Source organism: Medicago truncatula, chromosome 1 (assembly GCF_003473485.1).
Source record: "Medicago truncatula cultivar Jemalong A17 chromosome 1, MtrunA17r5.0-ANR, whole genome shotgun sequence".
Lineage (NCBI taxonomy): Eukaryota > Viridiplantae > Streptophyta > Magnoliopsida > Fabales > Fabaceae > Medicago > Medicago truncatula.
This window is the reverse complement of record NC_053042.1, coordinates 52,677,227-52,696,673: the sequence shown is the minus strand read 5'-3', so window position 1 is coordinate 52,696,673 and position 19,447 is coordinate 52,677,227. Positions and strand designations below refer to the sequence as shown.

Below are 19,447 nucleotides of genomic sequence, written 5' to 3'. Positions count from 1 at the left end.
AAATTAACGCGTTTCGCGGGGTATCGGATCTCTACTCTCCAATCCAAATCCTAGTTCATATCTCCTACCTCACGCAAAACAAAAGAATATCTTTTTTATTATTCTATTTTATAAAAATAATACTATAAAGTTTAAGAGATTATAATAAATTCATCGTCCCGTGAGCATAGCTCAGTTGGTAGGACAATGTATTATTATATGCATGAGTTGGGGTTCGAATTTCGAACATCTCACTTATTTACCTTGAGTTCTAGTCACTAGGCTACCTGACCAAAAAAAAATCATCCAAAAATGATAAATTGTTTTTTAGTCGATTAGTCACCAATAATATATCTATTGATCCAAATGCTACGGGATTTGAACCTCATAAATAAGTGGTCGAGTTTGATTTATGCTTTTGTGTCGATTAAAACTTGAATCGATAACATTTTCCTTTTAGAGCTTCGTGCCGATTGGATAATAATAAAAAAAATAAATCATCAAGAATTGTTTTATCTAAAATTGAATATAAATTCTCCTTAATATTTGATTTAGATGAAACTCATTAACTATTTGAAATCAATTATTTGTTTAATTTTTACATACATTTCTATTATTATATTTGATTTGTTTATTGTGCGTTTGGGTAATTTAGAATAAAAGGAACAATCACATTTTCAAGTTTCACATAAGAAGGAACCAAACTTAAAGTAAAGCTTCTATCTTTTTTATGGTTTAAAACCAAAAATGTTACTTTTGTTTTTTATTATCATAACCGGTGGCTTAAGCCCCTAATATTCTTGGGGTTTCTCACTTAGCCCTTTAGTTTTGTTGCTTCTGATTTGGTTTTGTAACTATTTGCTCAAACATCCGAGTTCTCTCTTTCAGATACTTCTAGTGTTGGGCAAACTTCATTGTTCGGTTTAATATCATTGATAAATCAATAAAAATATATTTAAGTAATTATTTTATTTTATATTTTCACACTAAATCATTGTGTTTTGTATGCGATTAACTGTAACTACTACGTAATTTAGAGTCCAAGATCACAGTGACATACTCAATGTTTCTAACGTGGATAGGACCCGGTCTCGAAGCCATCAACCTAGCTCCGTCTGGATGCTTTTCAAACCTCAGGATATATTGAAAATATTCAACCAATTAGTTTAGTCAACATTAAAAGTCTTTGGGAGAGCCCCTTTGCTAAGTTCTCCCCTTTTTTGGACTTGAATGGACCATACAATTGATCGGTTAAAAATAAATATGCTGAATTCCTAATTAGTGGCGGTGGCGTCCATTAACAATTTGAGAATATTCTTAGCAATGATGTGGTGCAAAACTAGGCGTGAGGCTTGCTTTTTTTACGACCGAATCTCCACATATTTCTCTTTAATGGATATCATATTATTATGTTACTATCATATGGAGTAGTTTTTTCTTTCCTTCTCTCAAATCAGATTATTTTTTTATTATTTTTTATTCAAGTTAGTTTATACTTCATTTAATCATCTGAAAGAATAGGGTTGTGATGGGGCAGACAAGTTAGTCGTTAGGTTAACAATTTTTATTTTTATTTTGCTATCTTTTTGTTTAGCATTTTTCTAGTCGATTTGTTATGATTGTGAGGCAAATTAGTACATTTTTTTCCATCTTGATAGAGGACTAAATCTTTTAACTTGAATAAAATTAACAAAACTCTATTTCAAGAGTGTTATAGAGTGAGCTTTCCAGTTGACCCAAGCGTGATATCATCTTCTTTAAACTATATAAGCCTTGCACCATCACATATCAAGCAATGCCTTATTCCAAACCTATACATATCTCGATCATATATACTTGAATGTCAAAGTATTTATAAGTACACCTTCGCTACCGGGAATCATTTCTACCATGGATGATGGCCACCAACATCATTGAAGGAGCGTTTCTTACTTAAATTCGTCATTTACTAGTGTAATGCCCCGTGCCAAGCACGGGATACATTTTATTTAAAATGTTTTAACAGGGTTTACACATAAATAAGTTTTTTTAGATATTATTTGACTTTTTTAGTTTGATTTGATTCAGAATTTTGAAATTATGTAGTACTTTATCTTCATATTCAAAATTGAGACGGAGTTGGCAGGGACATGCCAACTCTGCTTAAAATAGTGAGAAAAAGTACAACTATGCTTAAAATATAAAAATACTATAAATAATTACTATATTCTTAAAAATATATCTAATTAATAAGAGGTATGATTACATCTGTTATAATCTACCATTATGGCTCTGCCCTCTCTTTAGAAATCTTCTGCCACCGCACCCCCTTTTTTTGATACCTTCATCACTTACGATGTACCAACATGCAACGATGGTGCGATGAGTGGCGTCGTCCCCCCGCACCACCCTTTTTCCGGTTCCCACAACAATTCGTGTCGTTGGTTTCCGATTCAACCAGTACCGCATCTGCTACGGGTGGTGGTTGTTGAGTTGTTGGTATTCATAAATTGTTGGTTGTCACCGGCGATCTTGTTTGGTTCTGTGTGTTGGCTTCTCAATGGCAGAACCCCGCATTGGTTTGGTTGAAACTCGAAAGGGTATGTTCTTTATCCTCTATTTTTCCACCGTTTTAGACCTTTTTCGCCGCCGTGTGGATTGGTTATTGTGGGTCATTCAAATCCGTCGTCTCCTCCCTTTCTTTGGAGGTGGTTGCGGTTCTATGTTGGGCCAGAAATGACTGTTAATTTGATGTTGATCATAGCAGTAAACTGTTAGTGCGTGTGGATTTGTTAATTACCGTATTGGCGGTTGAATCTACTCCACACTCTCAAGAATATGTATGTGTTTCGTATCCCATTAATCCTTGATTGACATGAGACTGTGTGGACTTGAAAGAGTCGTTAATGCTTGTTGTCGTTGTTGCAAGGAGTTGATGGCACGTGATCCGATTTTGTGATGAAGATCGATCAATTCGCCAAATTATAGACCCACTTTGCCCTCACAAACGTCTATCGTTAATGGTATTCGTTTGTTAGAATTAATTAGGGTTGAATCCAATTTGTTGATCTTTTTTTTATGTATTACCCGTTAGGGTGGATCCACTTGGATTGATTGCATCAGATTTTTTGTCCTCCCAAATTTCATATAATTTTTTCCTTTTTTTAATAATACATATGAACAATTGACAATTGATTAAAGTAGGGTACCAACTTAATTGAGATTATTCTTTTTGCTCTTGTCTTATAAATATATAATAAAAAATCTACCACTTTGAACAAAGCTATCTCTTTTTTTATTTAATCAAAATACTCTCTCGGATTTCAATTATAAAAAAAATATCTAAGTTAAAAAATTTACTTATATGCAATTAGTTTTCTCGAATGTTTCTAAAAAAAGATAAATTTATGAAAAGTACCATCTATTGGAACTTGTTTCATGAGAATAAAAAATAAAACTTACATGAATTAAATGTATATTAAGATAAATAACATTAAATAGAGTCGAAGTAAGTTATATATTTTTTTTAATTTAAGATAATATAAGGTAGTTGTTTATTTTTTATATCTAAGATTGGAGAGAGTTCCTAAAAAAATATTGGAGAGAGTATTTCTCTCGGAAGCAAATTATCCCTAGTGAGAAAAATTTGAGAAAACAATTTTATTTAATCTTCTCTCTTCATTTTTTTAAATTAGAGATCAATGGTCACAAATTAAAACAGTCTAACCTAATTTCGTTATGTTTTAGTGTAGTTATGATTTCGAATTCATCATTTCCCCTTTTTTCCAAGCAAACACTTCCTCCTTCTTAATGTTCCTAACCAAAATCCACAAACTAAAACCTCCATCAAACATGGGAAGAAAAAGGTAGGAGATCTATCTCAACCAACTCAATTTTATGCAAGTTCTTCAACTCCTCAATGGCGATCCTAAGAGTAAGGTTAAAAAATTCTTCTGGTATGCTAATGTGGGATACATCAGGCAACTAAAAATAAAGGTAATTGTTTTACCATTTATTAGAAAATGTATTTACTAAAAGGATTGTGAAAAAAATCTCCTTCATAAAAATAAGCATACATTTTCTTTAGTTCTTTTTGTCTCCATAATTTAACGGTTGAATTTGATCTTAGTTGATTGAAAAGAATTTTGTAACATTGTTTTCCAATCTCTAAAGAAACAAATAAAATGGTTCAAGTAAATGAATAAATATGTACGTTTCAATGGTATTAAATAATCAAGTTGATAGTTATAAATACATACCTAGGAACAACTTAACTTTTGCCGACAAAATTTGTCAGATTCGCCTTTTTAAATTTACAGATAGAAAAAAGAGTACGTTCAAATTGATATCTCTTAAAAATTAATTGACAAATAATTAAAATAATAATTAAATATCATAATGTATTATATATTAAAAATAAAAAACAAATCGATTTCACCTATTCAAATTCAATTCAATGTTCTTGTAATGTATCTTTGTATTCTCCTTCAATATCCACCACAATTGGTTTAATTTCTTTCATTCTTCAAGGCTTACTTAAATAAAAATTATTTTATTGAATCCTTATTGTTTTTAGTGTGGAGAGAGTGCGGAAGTTAGGAAAGTCAATTGGGTTAAGTGAGTTGATATAATTGATTTGCATTTTAAAGTGTTAGCTTCTTAGAATAGGTTGGGTCAAATTCGCCTTTTTAATATAGTTGATTTGAGGTCTTCATACAAACAAAATCCACCCTAATCAAGACACCAACTACATAAATATATAATTTATTTCATATTGTTAGAAGGGGATGGGGGTTTGAAATTAGTTTGATGATAAAAATATGATTCAAATTACATTTCATGTCCTAAGAATCATTGAAAACATCATATGCAGTGTAAACGAATACATGTTTGTAGGGACCAAAGAAGATTTAGATATTTTGACTTTTGTGTTAATTGTAAAATTCAGTTTGTATTCGTTGTGTGATGGTCTATACGAACCACTGTTGCAAGCAAAATCAAATGAGAAAACCGTGAACACCATTCCCTCTTAGTGCTGCTCCTTGAACTTGTAGATCAATGTTCTTTGTATAAACTCACATATTCGATCACCCTAGATAACAAAAATTAAAACATTATACATTAAACAAAAAAATACAAAAATAAAAAAAACAAAAAAACAAAAATGGTATGAAAAAAGTATCTTTCCCATTATAACCAACTCCTTAGAAAATGTAAGTTTTTTATTTTTGTAGTCTTGAGACGAACAACCCTTACAACCAATGTCCACGATTATTTTCTTGGCGAAACATCAAAGATGAAGTAGTGTTTCGTAGACATTTTTCTTTGCAATAGAAAAAATTACAAAAATTACTTAGAATAGATATCAGAGAACCAGAGAACAGAAAAAGAAGAACTATATTTTGTAATTGTTGTGTACTCGTACCCAAAAGCGCTACTATTTTTATAGAAAAATAGTACCATAACGGTTAATATCTATTACTTATTAATTTGACCGTTTTAAAATTAATATTATCAACGTATTTAATATTATAAAATGCGCATTAAACGATTATATTATATTTCATGTAACCTACAAAAAAATTAACTTCATAACATTTGAAATTTAATAATATCTTATTAATATTAAGTAATATAATTTTGTAACGAATAAAAATTAATTATATAACCTTAAAAACTAATTTCTACAATTAAATTTTTAATTAGTAGGTTACTGTCATAGTGTAACGGACCAAAATTCAAAATATAATTTATTCAAGTTATTTATTATAATTTTGTAACCTACCAAATTTTTAATGTACCATATAAATGTTAATTGAATAATAATAATATTAATAATCATTTGATTCTAACATACAAATTTTTAATGTAACATATAAATTTTAATCGAAACAATTACTATATTAATAATTATTTGATTGTAACCAACTATGTATTTTATGTACAATATAATGATTAATAAAAAACGGTTTTTAATAATAATAATAATTATTAAGCTTGTATTAAAATTAGGAGAAATTTTTGGAACGAATGCCAAATATGATTATGATGATGTGGACGTCTTTAGAGGAAAGGATTTTGGAATAGGCTATTTCTAAAAACTCTAAATTGTTAGTATAAAGATATCCTTTGATAAACTTAAATTCTCACCAGAACAAGGAATTTTAACGCCGGTGCATTCTGATAATCGTCTATCATTTGTTTTTTCTTCGTCATTTTCTCTCTCAAGAAATATGTTAATTTCTTTTATTAAGAGTATACATTTTTTTGGATTCCAAATACATCTTAGTTTTAATTTCAGCACAATTTTTCATTAAAAAAAAAAATATAGTAAAGAAATTACAAAAGACTATGCAAACACAATCTACAATTTGTTGGAGAATTCCGGTTTTATTAATATTATTCTAATATTTTAAAGTGAATTAATAAACAATTATTTCCCTCAAAAAAGGTAATCAAATTATCTACCTAAAAAGTACAATTACACACTAATTTATAAAATGTTGAAAAATCAACTAAGTATGTTAGCATTGCTGTATTTGCTCTCCTATCCTCAATAAGATTCTTTTCCTACTTGCCGGTGGTGGCTCGAGGAGGCCAAGGGAAACTTAGTTGTCTGATAACGATATGATGCATGTGCAATTTGCTTAGCTCTTATTACAAGGATGAATACTTTTTCTTTTTTTTTTTTATTAAATAATAGGGTTAAATGCATTTTTTTTCCTTATAAATATATCAAGTTTTCATTTTAATTTTTCTAAAAATTTCTTTTGATTTTTAGTGGTTATAAAATTTTGAATCACCATTTTTTATCTTTATTTTTAAGTCAAATTATGTACTGCCTTTGTATTTTTCAATGAAATTGTGCATACATGTGTATCATATTTTAAAAATCTCTCCAATTTTTTTTTAGAATTTTTTAACAAAACATGAATTAAATATAAATTTTAACCGCAAAAAATAGAAAAGTTCATATTTCATTCATTAATTGTTAAAAAATTCTATTTTTTATGGAAGAGATTCTTATAATATTATAAAATTTTCTACAAAAATATTATTTAAAATTATAATATAATAAACTTTTTACAAAATTTTATTAAAAAATAAGAATTATACATATGAGTTTACTTAAAAGAATGGACCAAAAATCAAAGAATTTTTTTGAAAGGATTAAATTTAAAACAAAAAATTTGTATATTATTTTTTTTGGAAATGTTAACAAGTGCCCTTATGGCATTGTTTAATAACTTTAAATAGTAAATTTTTGTCAAAGTTTATGAAATAATACATTGGAAATTAGAGTTTTTGACTTTTTAAAAAAAAATAATTTTTTTATTATGAATCCTTAAATAGTGTCCTTAGGGCACTCGTTAACAAGACCCTAAGACCATCCACATGGTAGGGTCTTAACTAATTAAGACCCCCCATTGTGGAGAAATTTTTTGAAGGTCCTATAAGACTCAGGGTCTTACTTAAGACTCCCAATCTTAAATGAGACCACACCTTTTTAATATTAAAAAATTGTTATGTAATTGTATAAAGTTATTGATAGTTGATTTGTGGGTCTAATTTAAGAATTTTGTGTGAGATGCTCGGTTGGAGAGATTGAATACTTATTAGGTATTACTATTAAAAAATTATAAAGAGTAATGTGTACATGTGAGACCTATTTAAATATTCAAAAATGGAGGTCTCCATTATGGATGCTCTTAGCGAAAAAATTTGTATATTATATTAAGGCTTAAATAGGTCTTTCGTCCCTGCAAATATAGGTCATTTGAATTTTCGTCCATGAAGTTACTAATCCTTCCAATCTGCCTCTGCAAATATTAATCATTTGATTTTTGGTCCTAATTACATCTGATTAGTAACTTCAGGGACGGAAATTCAAATGACCTATATTTGCAGGGATGAAAGACTTATTTAAGAAAACCACCTCGCCCAATCATCACTTGCCACATGGGCACCACGTCGCTAATGACAGCCCACCTCAACAAAAAACCTAATTAGGACCAAAAGTCAAATGATTAATATTTGCAGGGGCAGATTGGAAGGATTAGTAACTTCATGGACGAAAATTCAAATGACCTATATTTGCAGGGACGAAAGACATATTTAAAACTTATATTAACGAAATAAAAAGTTTTATGGCAATTCATTTGTGCACATTGCACTACATCTTCTTAGGATTGGTCCATGATTTGGCTCCGGAGCTTTAATCTCACTTTTGTTCCAGTGGGCCAGGTTTGTCTATATGCATTGCATGCATTTTCTGCGGTACAGAAACGAAACAACTACTGTGATTATGATTTGATATTGGGAATCGGGACTTTTGGGTGGTAACGGAAGGGGGAGACATTATCTACTCCACACCATAATCTTAATTTAATTTAATGCATGAAAATTACTTATCAAATTCAAATAATGCTTATAGAAATACGTACATCTACCTTGCACCCAAAAATATTTCTGGATTAAAAAAATATATTTACACTTACCTTATTAGCTAGACTTGAGCATAAAACTTTCTATTGCACAGCCTATCTACCAAACCCTTGGAGTTACACTCCACCGTAATCTTATATGTACACTTTTACATACACATATTGGTACCTCCTCCTTCAAAATTCTATAAGGTGAAATATGATGCTAATCTAGAGACCGAAGGTCGCTGAGGCCTTGGAGTGGTGGTTTGAGCCGAAAGAGGCAAGTTGATCGCAGTTGCTACTTGGAGAAGATCAAGAACAACATCGTGATAGAGACCGAAGACAGTCAAAGCCTTGCTTCAAGCAATGGATTTTGCTCATTATTGTTGTTTGAGGAATGTAATCATTAAATCGATAGAAGGGATTTATGGTAACTGTAATATTAGACACACTCGAGGTCATATGATCAGACGAGTCAAGAGAAAAAAATGGTGAATCTTGATAATTCTTGGTCTCAAAATGTTATGAGAGATAGTAATAGAAAATTGCTCTTCTCCTATACAAAATTGTTCACTCTCACGTGAATTGACCAAAATAATCCCAATGTGAGGTCTCATCAACATGGGTTAGTCTACGTTGAGCCAACTTAAGTTAACTCAAGCTGAACTCAATGAACTCACGGTGGTTTATTCAAGTGATTTATTTATTGCAATAGTCATATTATTCTTCTCCATTGCTTGGTGTAGTACTAGTTCTTTCTCATGCTTTGTTTTGCTGACTGGTATAAGTGAAAAGTGTTTCATTAACTTCTGAAGCCAAAAATTACATCTGAATTATTACATTTTTTGAAAGAAAATTCTGAATTATAATACATGTACTGCTATTTTGTCTATTTCAAGGTTGTTGCAAATTTATCAAAAATACTTCCTAAGGATACGAAAGTTCTTCCCGGTGAACAGTGGCGGAGCCCTTCATGCCCACCGGGAAAAATTAATAATTATAGGTATATTTTGCGAGAGATTTTATACAATTTTATGTCGGTTCTAGGTTTAGTTGATCCAAATTCCCGTAAAGTGGTGTAGTGGTCCATCCGAAAAATTTAAATAATTCAATTATAGATCTATTTTGCGAGACTTTAAACAATTTTTCAACGGTTAATTTTTATTGACCCACCCGAATTTTTTTTTCTAACTCCACCACGGCTGCTGAAGTGGATGATATGAATAAAATGTCCTATTTGCACGAGTCTGGAGTCCTGCAGAACTTAAAAGCCAGATATCAATTGAATAAAATATATGTAAGGCTTCCTTCCCTTTGATGCCATAAGATCCAATGAAGTTAGTCAATGCAGAAATTGTTACCTATATTCTTAATTTCGATGGCAGACTTATACCGGAAACATTCTGATTGCAATAAATCCGTTCCAAAGGCCGCCTCATATTTATGGTGCGCACATGAAGCAACGATATAAGGGAGAGCCATTTGGAGAACTAAACCCTCATGTATTTGCAGTAAAAAGAAGAATCATAAATAAATCACATGAGTAAACCAACTTGACTTATGTTGGAGTTATTTTCGTCATTTCACATGGGATGGAGCAATTTTGTATGGGAGAAGAGCAGTTTTCATAGTAATAAGTTGGCCCATATGTTAGTCCATTTGACCCATGAAACATTAGAGAATTTTGCTCTTCACCCAGCACATTTTGCTCGCGCCCTGTAGCCGTTCTAAATTTACCCTTGCACTAGTTAACTCACGCAAGTGTAAATGTATGCGCTAGTTAACTAACACTGCGCAACTTAAAGAGCGCAAGTGTAAAACACTGTGTGAGTTAACTCACGCAGACATTAGCACATGCGTGAGTTAACTCACATGCGTGAGTCGCACAGTCTGTGTATACAACCAGAAGAGGCAGAAACTTCTATTTTCCCTATTTTTTGCAATCCTTCTTTCATACATTCATTCAAGCAAACATTTTTCATCATTCATTCAAACATTCATTCAATCAAGCATTAAGTCATAAGTATATTATGAAAAATAACAGAATAAAACAATGGAATAAAATAACGAATAATGTCATAAAAACACTAAAAAGCGCAAGTGTTATAGGATTACAAGCAAATCCAACAAAATGTCAAACAAAAAAAACTACACAAGTCATACTGGTCCATCCCGTGGACTCCTACTCCTCCTCCGCGGAGCCGGCACCTTCTCCAGCATGCTCCACTCAGACTGTATGTCTTGCATCAAGCGCATAACCTCCTCTGAATTATGAAACGCAGCAGGATGTCCCATTGCACCGTCCACTCTAGCTCTGATGTTGCTGATGATTTGGTATGGGTCTGGAGGATGTCTGGCCCACTGCTGCTCAACAATAGCCTCCTCATAGGGAGGGACAGGACGAGGAGGGGCAGCAGCTGCATAGTCAGGAATGGCCGCAGGGGGGTTCAGTAGGATATGATACTCTAATGAACCATCTCATGTACCCCCTAGCATGAGCCCACGGCTGGTTATCCGGAATCGGATGACCCCTATCCTGATGGCTGAGGACATGTAGAGCAAACTCCGTGAAGGCCTGAGCCACGTCATCCGCCGCAATAAGCTCAATGTCTGTAGGAGCCCTGGGAATAGTCTAGACATACCCGTACTGCCTAAGAACCCGCTCTGGCAAGTGACGGACCATCCTGTCGTTGCCGGCCATGATCCATCCGGAGTACCAGCATATGTCCTGAAAGGGCGTGATGTGTCGTCGTCTCTCGTACGACCTCCAGGTGACATGTGAATGGTCCAACAAATCGATGGCAGCTCTGTAGCAGGCCCGTTCCTAGAGTTTTACGGGCCTTAGGCATAATATGAAAAAAGGGCCCTTACATAATGCATCATAATTTTTTTAGCTCATTGTTGTGTTTTTTTGCTTTTCATTTCGATTTTTTATTTTGCTTTTCTCTAACAAAATAAATGTTTTTTTAAGACAACATTTGAAAATAAATTAAATATTCTATATACACCAAAACAAAATAAAAATACCATAAAAGTAGAGAAAAGTAGCACATGTGAAGTAGACTGAAATTTTAGCACTCTATTTTCAACTAAAATAGAATTTGCTGTTACGAAAATTATCCCAATTTCTTGGATAATAAATATCGTCGATATGTTTAATATTAGTGAAGCACATTATTAGGAGCAAAGGGCCCAAAAAAATATCACCAATTTCTTCGATAATAAATTTTTAGCATATTATCAAGAACAACCAAATTTTTTATAGGAGGGTGTATATAGAAAATTGTGTTACATGGGATATATATAGCAAATCTCACTAAAAGGGCCAAAAATACTAACAGATGTCAGCCCATTCCTTTATCATGTCAAAGTTTGGGTCTTTGAAGAGAACTTTTCTATATATACCCCCCAAAATCCAAATATTTCTATATACACCCCCTTACCTTAAAAAAAATTTGGGCCTCCTACCAGCATGGGCCCTAGGCCGTCGCACTCGCGGCCTATGCCCTATGGCCGACCCTGCTCTGTAGTGTCCAGGATTAGAAAGCCTCTTGCAGGTTTCCATTGACTCACAAGCGGGGAAACAGCAGGGTCGTAATCATCATCATCAATCCTCGGAATGATGTTCGAGAAGTGCGCCAAAGTCCATCCCTGCAAACACAAAGAAACAAATATTTATATCACCGCAAGAATTATACAAACAACTAAACATTTACAATCCAATAAGTAAAAAAGAAGGAAAAACAAATATTATCACAAGCAATGTCATGTAACCACCACAGGAGGGCACAGATGAGTCGGAAGTAAAAGATAGTTGCTCATATAGGAAAGCAAGTCCCATCCCACCCCATGATCAGCTGTCCAACTCGTCCATATCTTACAGAGCATGCAGCCAAAGAAGATTAATGTTTTTGTTGTTCTTCCCGAAAAAAAAATGGTCCAGCCAAGCAAGAGCAACAGAAATGCCTTAATGCAGGTCAGCCTAACTTCAGCTCGCTCGTCTTGCTCCTCCTGTGTGTTAGTCACAAGCAGCTGGTTACACCTATTCAAGAGCTCCTCGCAGCGCCTCTTCAGTACACCAAAACTGACGTGAGCAACACCCTATTTTGTCATCTCCTTAGCGGCAGCCTCCTCTGTAAACAGTAGGTCCGCCTGCATCATCTCTAGCCCCTCCTCACGGGTTAACTCTCTATCGGGAAGGAGCCTCCCAGTGACGAGGATGCCCAGGAGACACGCCACATTATCTAGTGTGATGGTCATCTCCCTAACCGGTAGATGGAAGCTGTTGGTCTCCTCATGCCATCTCTCTGTCATCGCACAAACAAACCCGTGAAAGATGTTCTCGCGCCCACTAGTCAGGAGGGGAGTAAGACCAAACATATTCACTTCTTACCAAAACCACTCGTTTTGTTCCCCCGGCATAGGCAATGTCAAGTTTTTAAGGCTCAGCTTCTTCCCGTGCAAGATACATTTCACCCTATGTTTTCTTCAAAACTGAAATACAAAAACAAAAAACAGCAAACAACATCGTTAAATAAATAATAAGTAAATCAAACATTAAATATATGCTAACCTAAATTTTACTTCTAACATTAAATAAGTAAAATAATAATTAAATTATACTTACATTGGCATCGACCCAGACCCTGCATGTCACATGTCCACCAAAGTGAGGTAAAAGCGTCAGCTCAGAAGGCTCCCCTGCATATATGTCTGGTCCGACCTCGTACACCACCCTCGGCACCCCTTGAAAACGAGCCCCACCATCATGTTGCTAAGGCTGCTCAATATCATCCTGTTGCTGAGGCTCCTCAATATCAGCCTGCTCCTGCTTAATATTAGGCTGCTCCCGATGATCCTCATACTGATGCTGCTGATACGCATCAAACTAATACAACTGAGGATGAGGCTCCTGAAAATGATAGGCCTGATCCTGCGTCTGCTTATACACCTGATAATCCTGTTGATACTGTGTCGGGTTCACCGTCTGGGATGGACCCGTCTGTGACGTTGACCCCCCTGCAGCATCAACTCTAGCAAGTCTCGTTCCCCCACCTCTCCCTCGACCAACCATATGAGGGCGTAATGCTTGTTTCTCCCTCCGTGCACTACCAGTAGGGGCAGGCCTCCCTACCCTATGTCTGTCACTCCTATCCTGAGGCGGCTCAGACGGTCTCTGAGACGTTTTCCTCTGAGGCATATTTGCACAACATTTAACATAACACAAATTCAATGACACATTTTCACAAGCACATTGTGTCATTTCCAACAATTCAACAACACTAAAATTCCAACAATGTCATTTCAATCCGTAAACTACCACATTACAGTCAAACATATTATAATCAAAATTAACAAACCATATGCTAACTAATTTGATAATTCACAATCCAAAAAAACAAAATAATTTCCATAGAGACATTTTACCAAACACATAGTGTGCAATTTTCAAACAACTAGGTAATCTAACAATTTGTAAACCCTAAACTACCACATTGTACTCTAAACAACTTCTAACAATTCCTAAGTTAATTCATCACTAACAATCATCAAAATTAACATGCAAGCAAAATTTATAAAAATCTAAAAATGTTATATTTCTTCAAAAAAAAACTAAAATTTCTACAAGTTAAATACAATGAAGTAGGGTAATCATCACTTACTTGATATTGTGGGAGAAATTGGCTTTGAATGGCGCAAGAATGGTGAAAATCGCACTTGGAGGGGAAAATTTCGTGTTTGGAGAAGTTGAAAAAATGAGGAACTTTGTCTCTGTTTTGCTGATAAACGACTTAAGTAATTGCTGCGTGAGTTAACTCACGCTGCACTACTTAAGTGGCGCACAAAATACAATGCTGCAGGACGCGAGCGAAAAGTGCTGGGTGAAGAGCAGCATTCAACATTAGATCAGTATTGAGGATGATTCATCCAACACCAATTGTATATTGGTAAATTCTTCTGATAAAAGTTTTCCTCTCTTGTTTAAAAAAAAAGAACTACCTTTTTAGTTGATTAATTGAAAATAGTTTAGGGACAATTTATTACATTTGTATTGTTTAAAAGTCGAAATAGGAGAGAATGATAATTTAAGGATCAGATTAAAATTTTATTGTGTGTATAAATTGACTGCTATGCAATATTAATACTGTAAATTATTTTTAAATGTGCGTTTATAAAATCACACCGTTTCTTTTATGCATATAAAATCACATCGTTTTGTCTCTTTATTATGTTAGTTCATAGTGAGATATAATTGGATGTATTTTTCTACGTATTTATAGAAAAGGTTACATCATCAAAATATGTATGTATACAAATTAAATACATTCACATAATAGCATCCTACTAATGATAAATAAAAATATTGAATACAACTATTGGTTCTATAATAATGAACCAACTTTAGGGGATAAAACCTCATTGGCATGGAAAAACTAGTTAATGTAATGTTTAGAGGTGTAAAATGGCTCCATCTCCTGTACATGAGCTTCATGGGTCATGTACCATACATGACTTCCATTTTCAAATTTTTTTTTGTGCAAAATAAATTTCAGTCTTTGGATGCTAGTAAATGGATGAGATGTAAAGGTTATGTGGCCCACAATGTGTGAATATTTAATCATTAATGCTGAATTTTTTAAATTGCAATGGAATATAGATTAGTTTTAATAAAGGGTGTTTTTGGCATTGTCTCAATAAATCTAACAAACCCAGCAACCGTTTGAAAGAATTTAAATGGAATTTGATTTCTTGGTTACAATTGCTAATCTATGCTATATATAAAGAAAACTACTCCTTTCAACATTTTTGGGTTGAATTTTTCTTTTCAAAAATACCCTCAATTTTCAATTGGGTTGAATTTTTCTTTTCAAAAATACCATCAATTTTCAATGCAAATAACACATGTAGCAAATAGATAAGAATAAATTTAAACAGTAAAACAAATGTAACAAACACGATAAGAATATATATATCTGATTTTTTTTTTCCTTTATCATTTAAAAAGTGTAACAAACTATATGAGTATGTTTATACTTATTTTTTCATTATTCCAGTTATACCCTTAAATAATTTTTTCTATAATAAAGATTGTTGTTGGTTTCGTTATAAAAAAAAAATTTAGATTATATTTTTTTTGTTATATTGTTGGTGTCAACCCGACAAACTATCCCTTAAGAGACCCAGTCACACGAAATGACATTCATTTGACGACCAAAATAGACCCAGCCGACTAACGGTGTCAAATATAATAAATCTGACCGTTGAATATGACTACTACACGAAATGACAATACATTAATATTGATATTTAATAATTAGTAATTTTCAAAATTTAAGTAAGTCAACTTTCTCACATCCGTACAACTAAAATTTGATTTTGGAGATATGAGCACATACCATTTGCAACGATTGGATTGCAGTGTAAATATTTAACGATATTTTGGAGGAACGCTACATTAATGTTGATATTATGAAATAGTGATCAGTTTTCAAAATTTTACCGTATGGAGTATCACATATTGTTACATAAAAACTTCTTGTGCATATGTAAACATATAAAATCCTCAACTAGTGCAATGCAAATATTTAAGAATGTTTTAAATATAAAATAACAAGTTATTTAAGAGAAACACTACATTAATGTTGATAATTTGAAAATAGTCACGAGTTTCAACAATTTTATCATATCGACTTTCTCATACATGTACATAATTTTTTTCGGCAGATATAAACAAACAAAATTTGCACAGATGTGATGCAAACATTGAACGGTGTTTTGTATATAAATAAAAATTTATTTAATAGAAATACCACATTGATGTTTATATTTTGAAAATAATCATGAGTTTTCAATATTTTATCATATCGATTTTCTCATAATATATATTTGTTTTCGCATATATAAACAAATAAAATCCACAACTAGCATGATTTAATTATTTATTTTTATATATAAGAGAAAAATATTTAACAGACACATAACAATAATACTCAAAATTAGCAATTATTCAATCAGTTTTTTAAATAATTATTGAAATATTAGCAATTATTCAATCATTTTTTTTAAATAATTATCGAAATATTTCGTGACCAAGACCAACGCATCTTTTACTAGTAAATGAACAACGATAAAATGAAATTTAATTTTAAAGAGGTTTGATGAAAATTATCAAACTCCATTATAATGTATTAGCAATTGTAACCAATAAATCAAATTCCATTTAAATTCTTCCAAACGGTTGCTGGGTTTGTTAGATTTATTGAGACAATGCCAAAAACATCCTTTATTAAAGCTAATCCATATTCCATTGCAATTAAAAAAATTCAGCATTAATGATTAAATATTCACACATTGTAGGCCACATAACCTTTACATCTCATCCATTCACTAGTATCCAAAGGCTGAAATTCATTTTGCACAAAAAAAAAATTGAAAATGGAAGTCATGTATGGTACATGACCCATGAAGCTCATGTACCGGAGATGGAGCCGTGTAAAATATGGAAAATACTTGGGTGACATAGAGTTGGGTGACATTGGTGACATTGACCAATCACAATGCCACAATGCTTGTGTTTCTCTCTCTTTCACAAGCATTGTGACATTGTGATTGGTCAATGTCACCAATGTCACCCAACTCTATGTCACCCAAGTGCTACCCAATATGCTGTAACTCTAAAGATAATCAATTACTCTAAAGTAAATTATAATGTATAGAGAAAGTGAGAAAAGAGCAAACACGTGCTGCCAGAATAGAACTGCTGAAGCTTCACTGACTGCATAACCCCTCAAGCTAGCAATTGCTCCCAACAAAATAGCACTTGGTGTTGTATATTGCAACAAAAGCACAAACCTAAACATAGCATCATTTTCAACCAAAAAATTCAACTTATCAGCCAACACAACAACTCCAATTCCTATAACAGGAAGCACCACAAGTCTTGCCACAATTATCCCAATTGTAGTTTTAATTCCAAGTGTTGATTCATTTGGTCCTTCAGCTAGCATACCCCCTAGTATAAGCATCACACAAGGCACCATTGCACCTGCCAAAATTTCCAAACTATCTGTCATAAAAGACATTGGTGCATCATTTCCAAAGAAAAATGTTTTCAACTGAGGCACTGTTCCAATGATAATAGCCAACAAAGATGCAATTGTTGGTGGTTGAAGTATGTGATGAATTGGAGTTTGTTCAGCAACAATTCTTATCCTCCTAACAACTCTAGGCTCCGCCAAACACCTAATAGACATATGATTATTTTCACCACTTTCTTCCTCGTCTGCCATTACTGATCCTGATAATGAATCAAAATCAGGATCAGGAATAATGGACGAGGAAATACCGGAAAAGCTCTTAAAGATTCTAGCAATAAAGGGTGTCTTAGAATGTTGAGTTTCTTTATCTTCAATTCCAGGCCACTCAGCTTCTACAAGAAGTGGTCTACTAATATCATTAAGTATTGTTTCTTCTCTAATTTCAGCTTCATTTTCAACAATCTCATAATACTCAAAAGGAGGTTCCAGCATGTGATAAACAAAAGTGTAAACAAGAATTACAGAAATCCATTGAGATAAAGAAACATAAGCTACACCTCTTGCATTGCATTGCTTTCCAAAAGGAGTATTTTGAGTATGACAAACAGATCCAACTACAGCAATGAGAAGATTACCAGTGTTTCCAAATCCTGTCATTATGATTGTGAATCTATTAAACCTTTGAGGTGGGTGACATATAGTAACCACTATGAATCCAAGTAAACATCCAAAAAATGTACAAAGAAGCACATTAACTGGTATGAACCACCATTCCTTAAAATTCTCAAGAGTAATGCTTGAACCAAGTTCACTAAATATTAGGCAGGGTAAAAATAATGCAAATACAAGTTTACTTAGGAGTTTAAATGTGGCTTTAGGAATTAATTTCATTCTTGGGTTTGCAAGAAGGAGTCCTATGAGTGTAAGGCAGATTAACTTCAACAAAGGCTGCAGAGCAGTTCTAATGTCTTCACTGTGAGACCTAATTTTATCATTATTTTCATGCAAATCTTCTAACATGATCAAAGAATAACAAAATCTCCTGCAATTGAGTCATAAGAAAAGAGAAAAGAATAATATAAGACAAACAAATATTTGATGTTTTTTTAAAACAAAAATGTGACATTTAATATGAGACAATCAGAGTAGATTGCAATAACACCAATATTCATAATCATCCCATGGAAGCTAAAGTAATAAAATTGTGAGAATGATTACCTGAATATTACTATGAATTCCCACAACAAAGACTAAAACTAAGGATGATTGTGATAAGTTTAAGATAGTAAGACTTTGAGCATGTACATATACTATAGTATAATAAATTAATAATAACAAAAACAATGAAAATATAGGATTCACATTTGTGGATAAATATAAATATAAAAAAGCTTCACGTATGTCATGCTGCGGTACCGTGAAAAGTTTCAATTCACGAAAATCTTAACAACACTCACTAACTTCACAGCATGGCAATTTATCTTATTTTGTTGTTGTTGTTGTTGGAAAGCATGAAAATTTATTTCAATCTGCCACATGTTCATGTCTTCACGATCATTTGATTGGGATTAATGAAATGATATCAACCAGATACAATTTTTTTTTTCTTTCCAACAATGCTTATTCTTTATTAAGAGAGTAAGTTTTGTATTTCTTGGGAAAATGCTAACAAGGAAAATCAAAAGAACGGTTAATAACATACACTCATGAAATCATAAGAACCAATATTTTTTTGTGGTGTTCGGGGACAAATCATAAGAACCAATTAATTGGCATCAAACATTTCTAAGGCCTAGTCAATTTTGTGTTGAGTTTCATTTTATTTTAGATTTTTTCTAGTAACACCCTATAAAGTATAAATATCTAGTTACACTTAAATCTATTTAAAATTTAATGATAATACCAAAAATGTCCTTGTTGACATAATTGTTTAAAACCCTCTTTTCATCATCTCCAACTCCATTTTTTTTGTCAAAATAAAATGGGGGGGGGGTGGGCGGAGGGAAGAATTTCACAGAACCATAA

At 32.7% G+C, this 19,447-nt stretch overlaps 1 protein-coding gene across 2 annotated transcripts; it reads right to left on the bottom strand.

Moving 5' to 3' along the window:
- Positions 1-14,715: 14,715 nt before the first annotated feature.
- Positions 14,716-18,746, bottom strand: LOC11419365 (protein PIN-LIKES 2). 2 transcript variants are annotated; one of them, XM_003592501.3, is made up of 4 exons: positions 18,641-18,746; positions 17,050-18,464; positions 16,911-16,914; positions 14,716-14,821 (listed from the first exon to the last, which is right to left on the bottom strand). In XM_003592501.3, exon 2 carries the CDS (start codon positions 18,440-18,442, stop codon positions 17,060-17,062), a length of 1,383 nt encoding a protein of 460 aa, XP_003592549.1. In that variant the 5' UTR covers positions 18,443-18,464; positions 18,641-18,746; the 3' UTR covers positions 14,716-14,821; positions 16,911-16,914; positions 17,050-17,059. The 2 variants fall into 2 exon arrangements, with proteins under 2 accessions (XP_003592549.1, XP_039685948.1); XM_039830014.1 differs by lacking the exon at positions 18,641-18,746 and having other exon boundaries at positions 17,050-18,614.
- Positions 18,747-19,447: the final 701 nt, after the last annotated feature.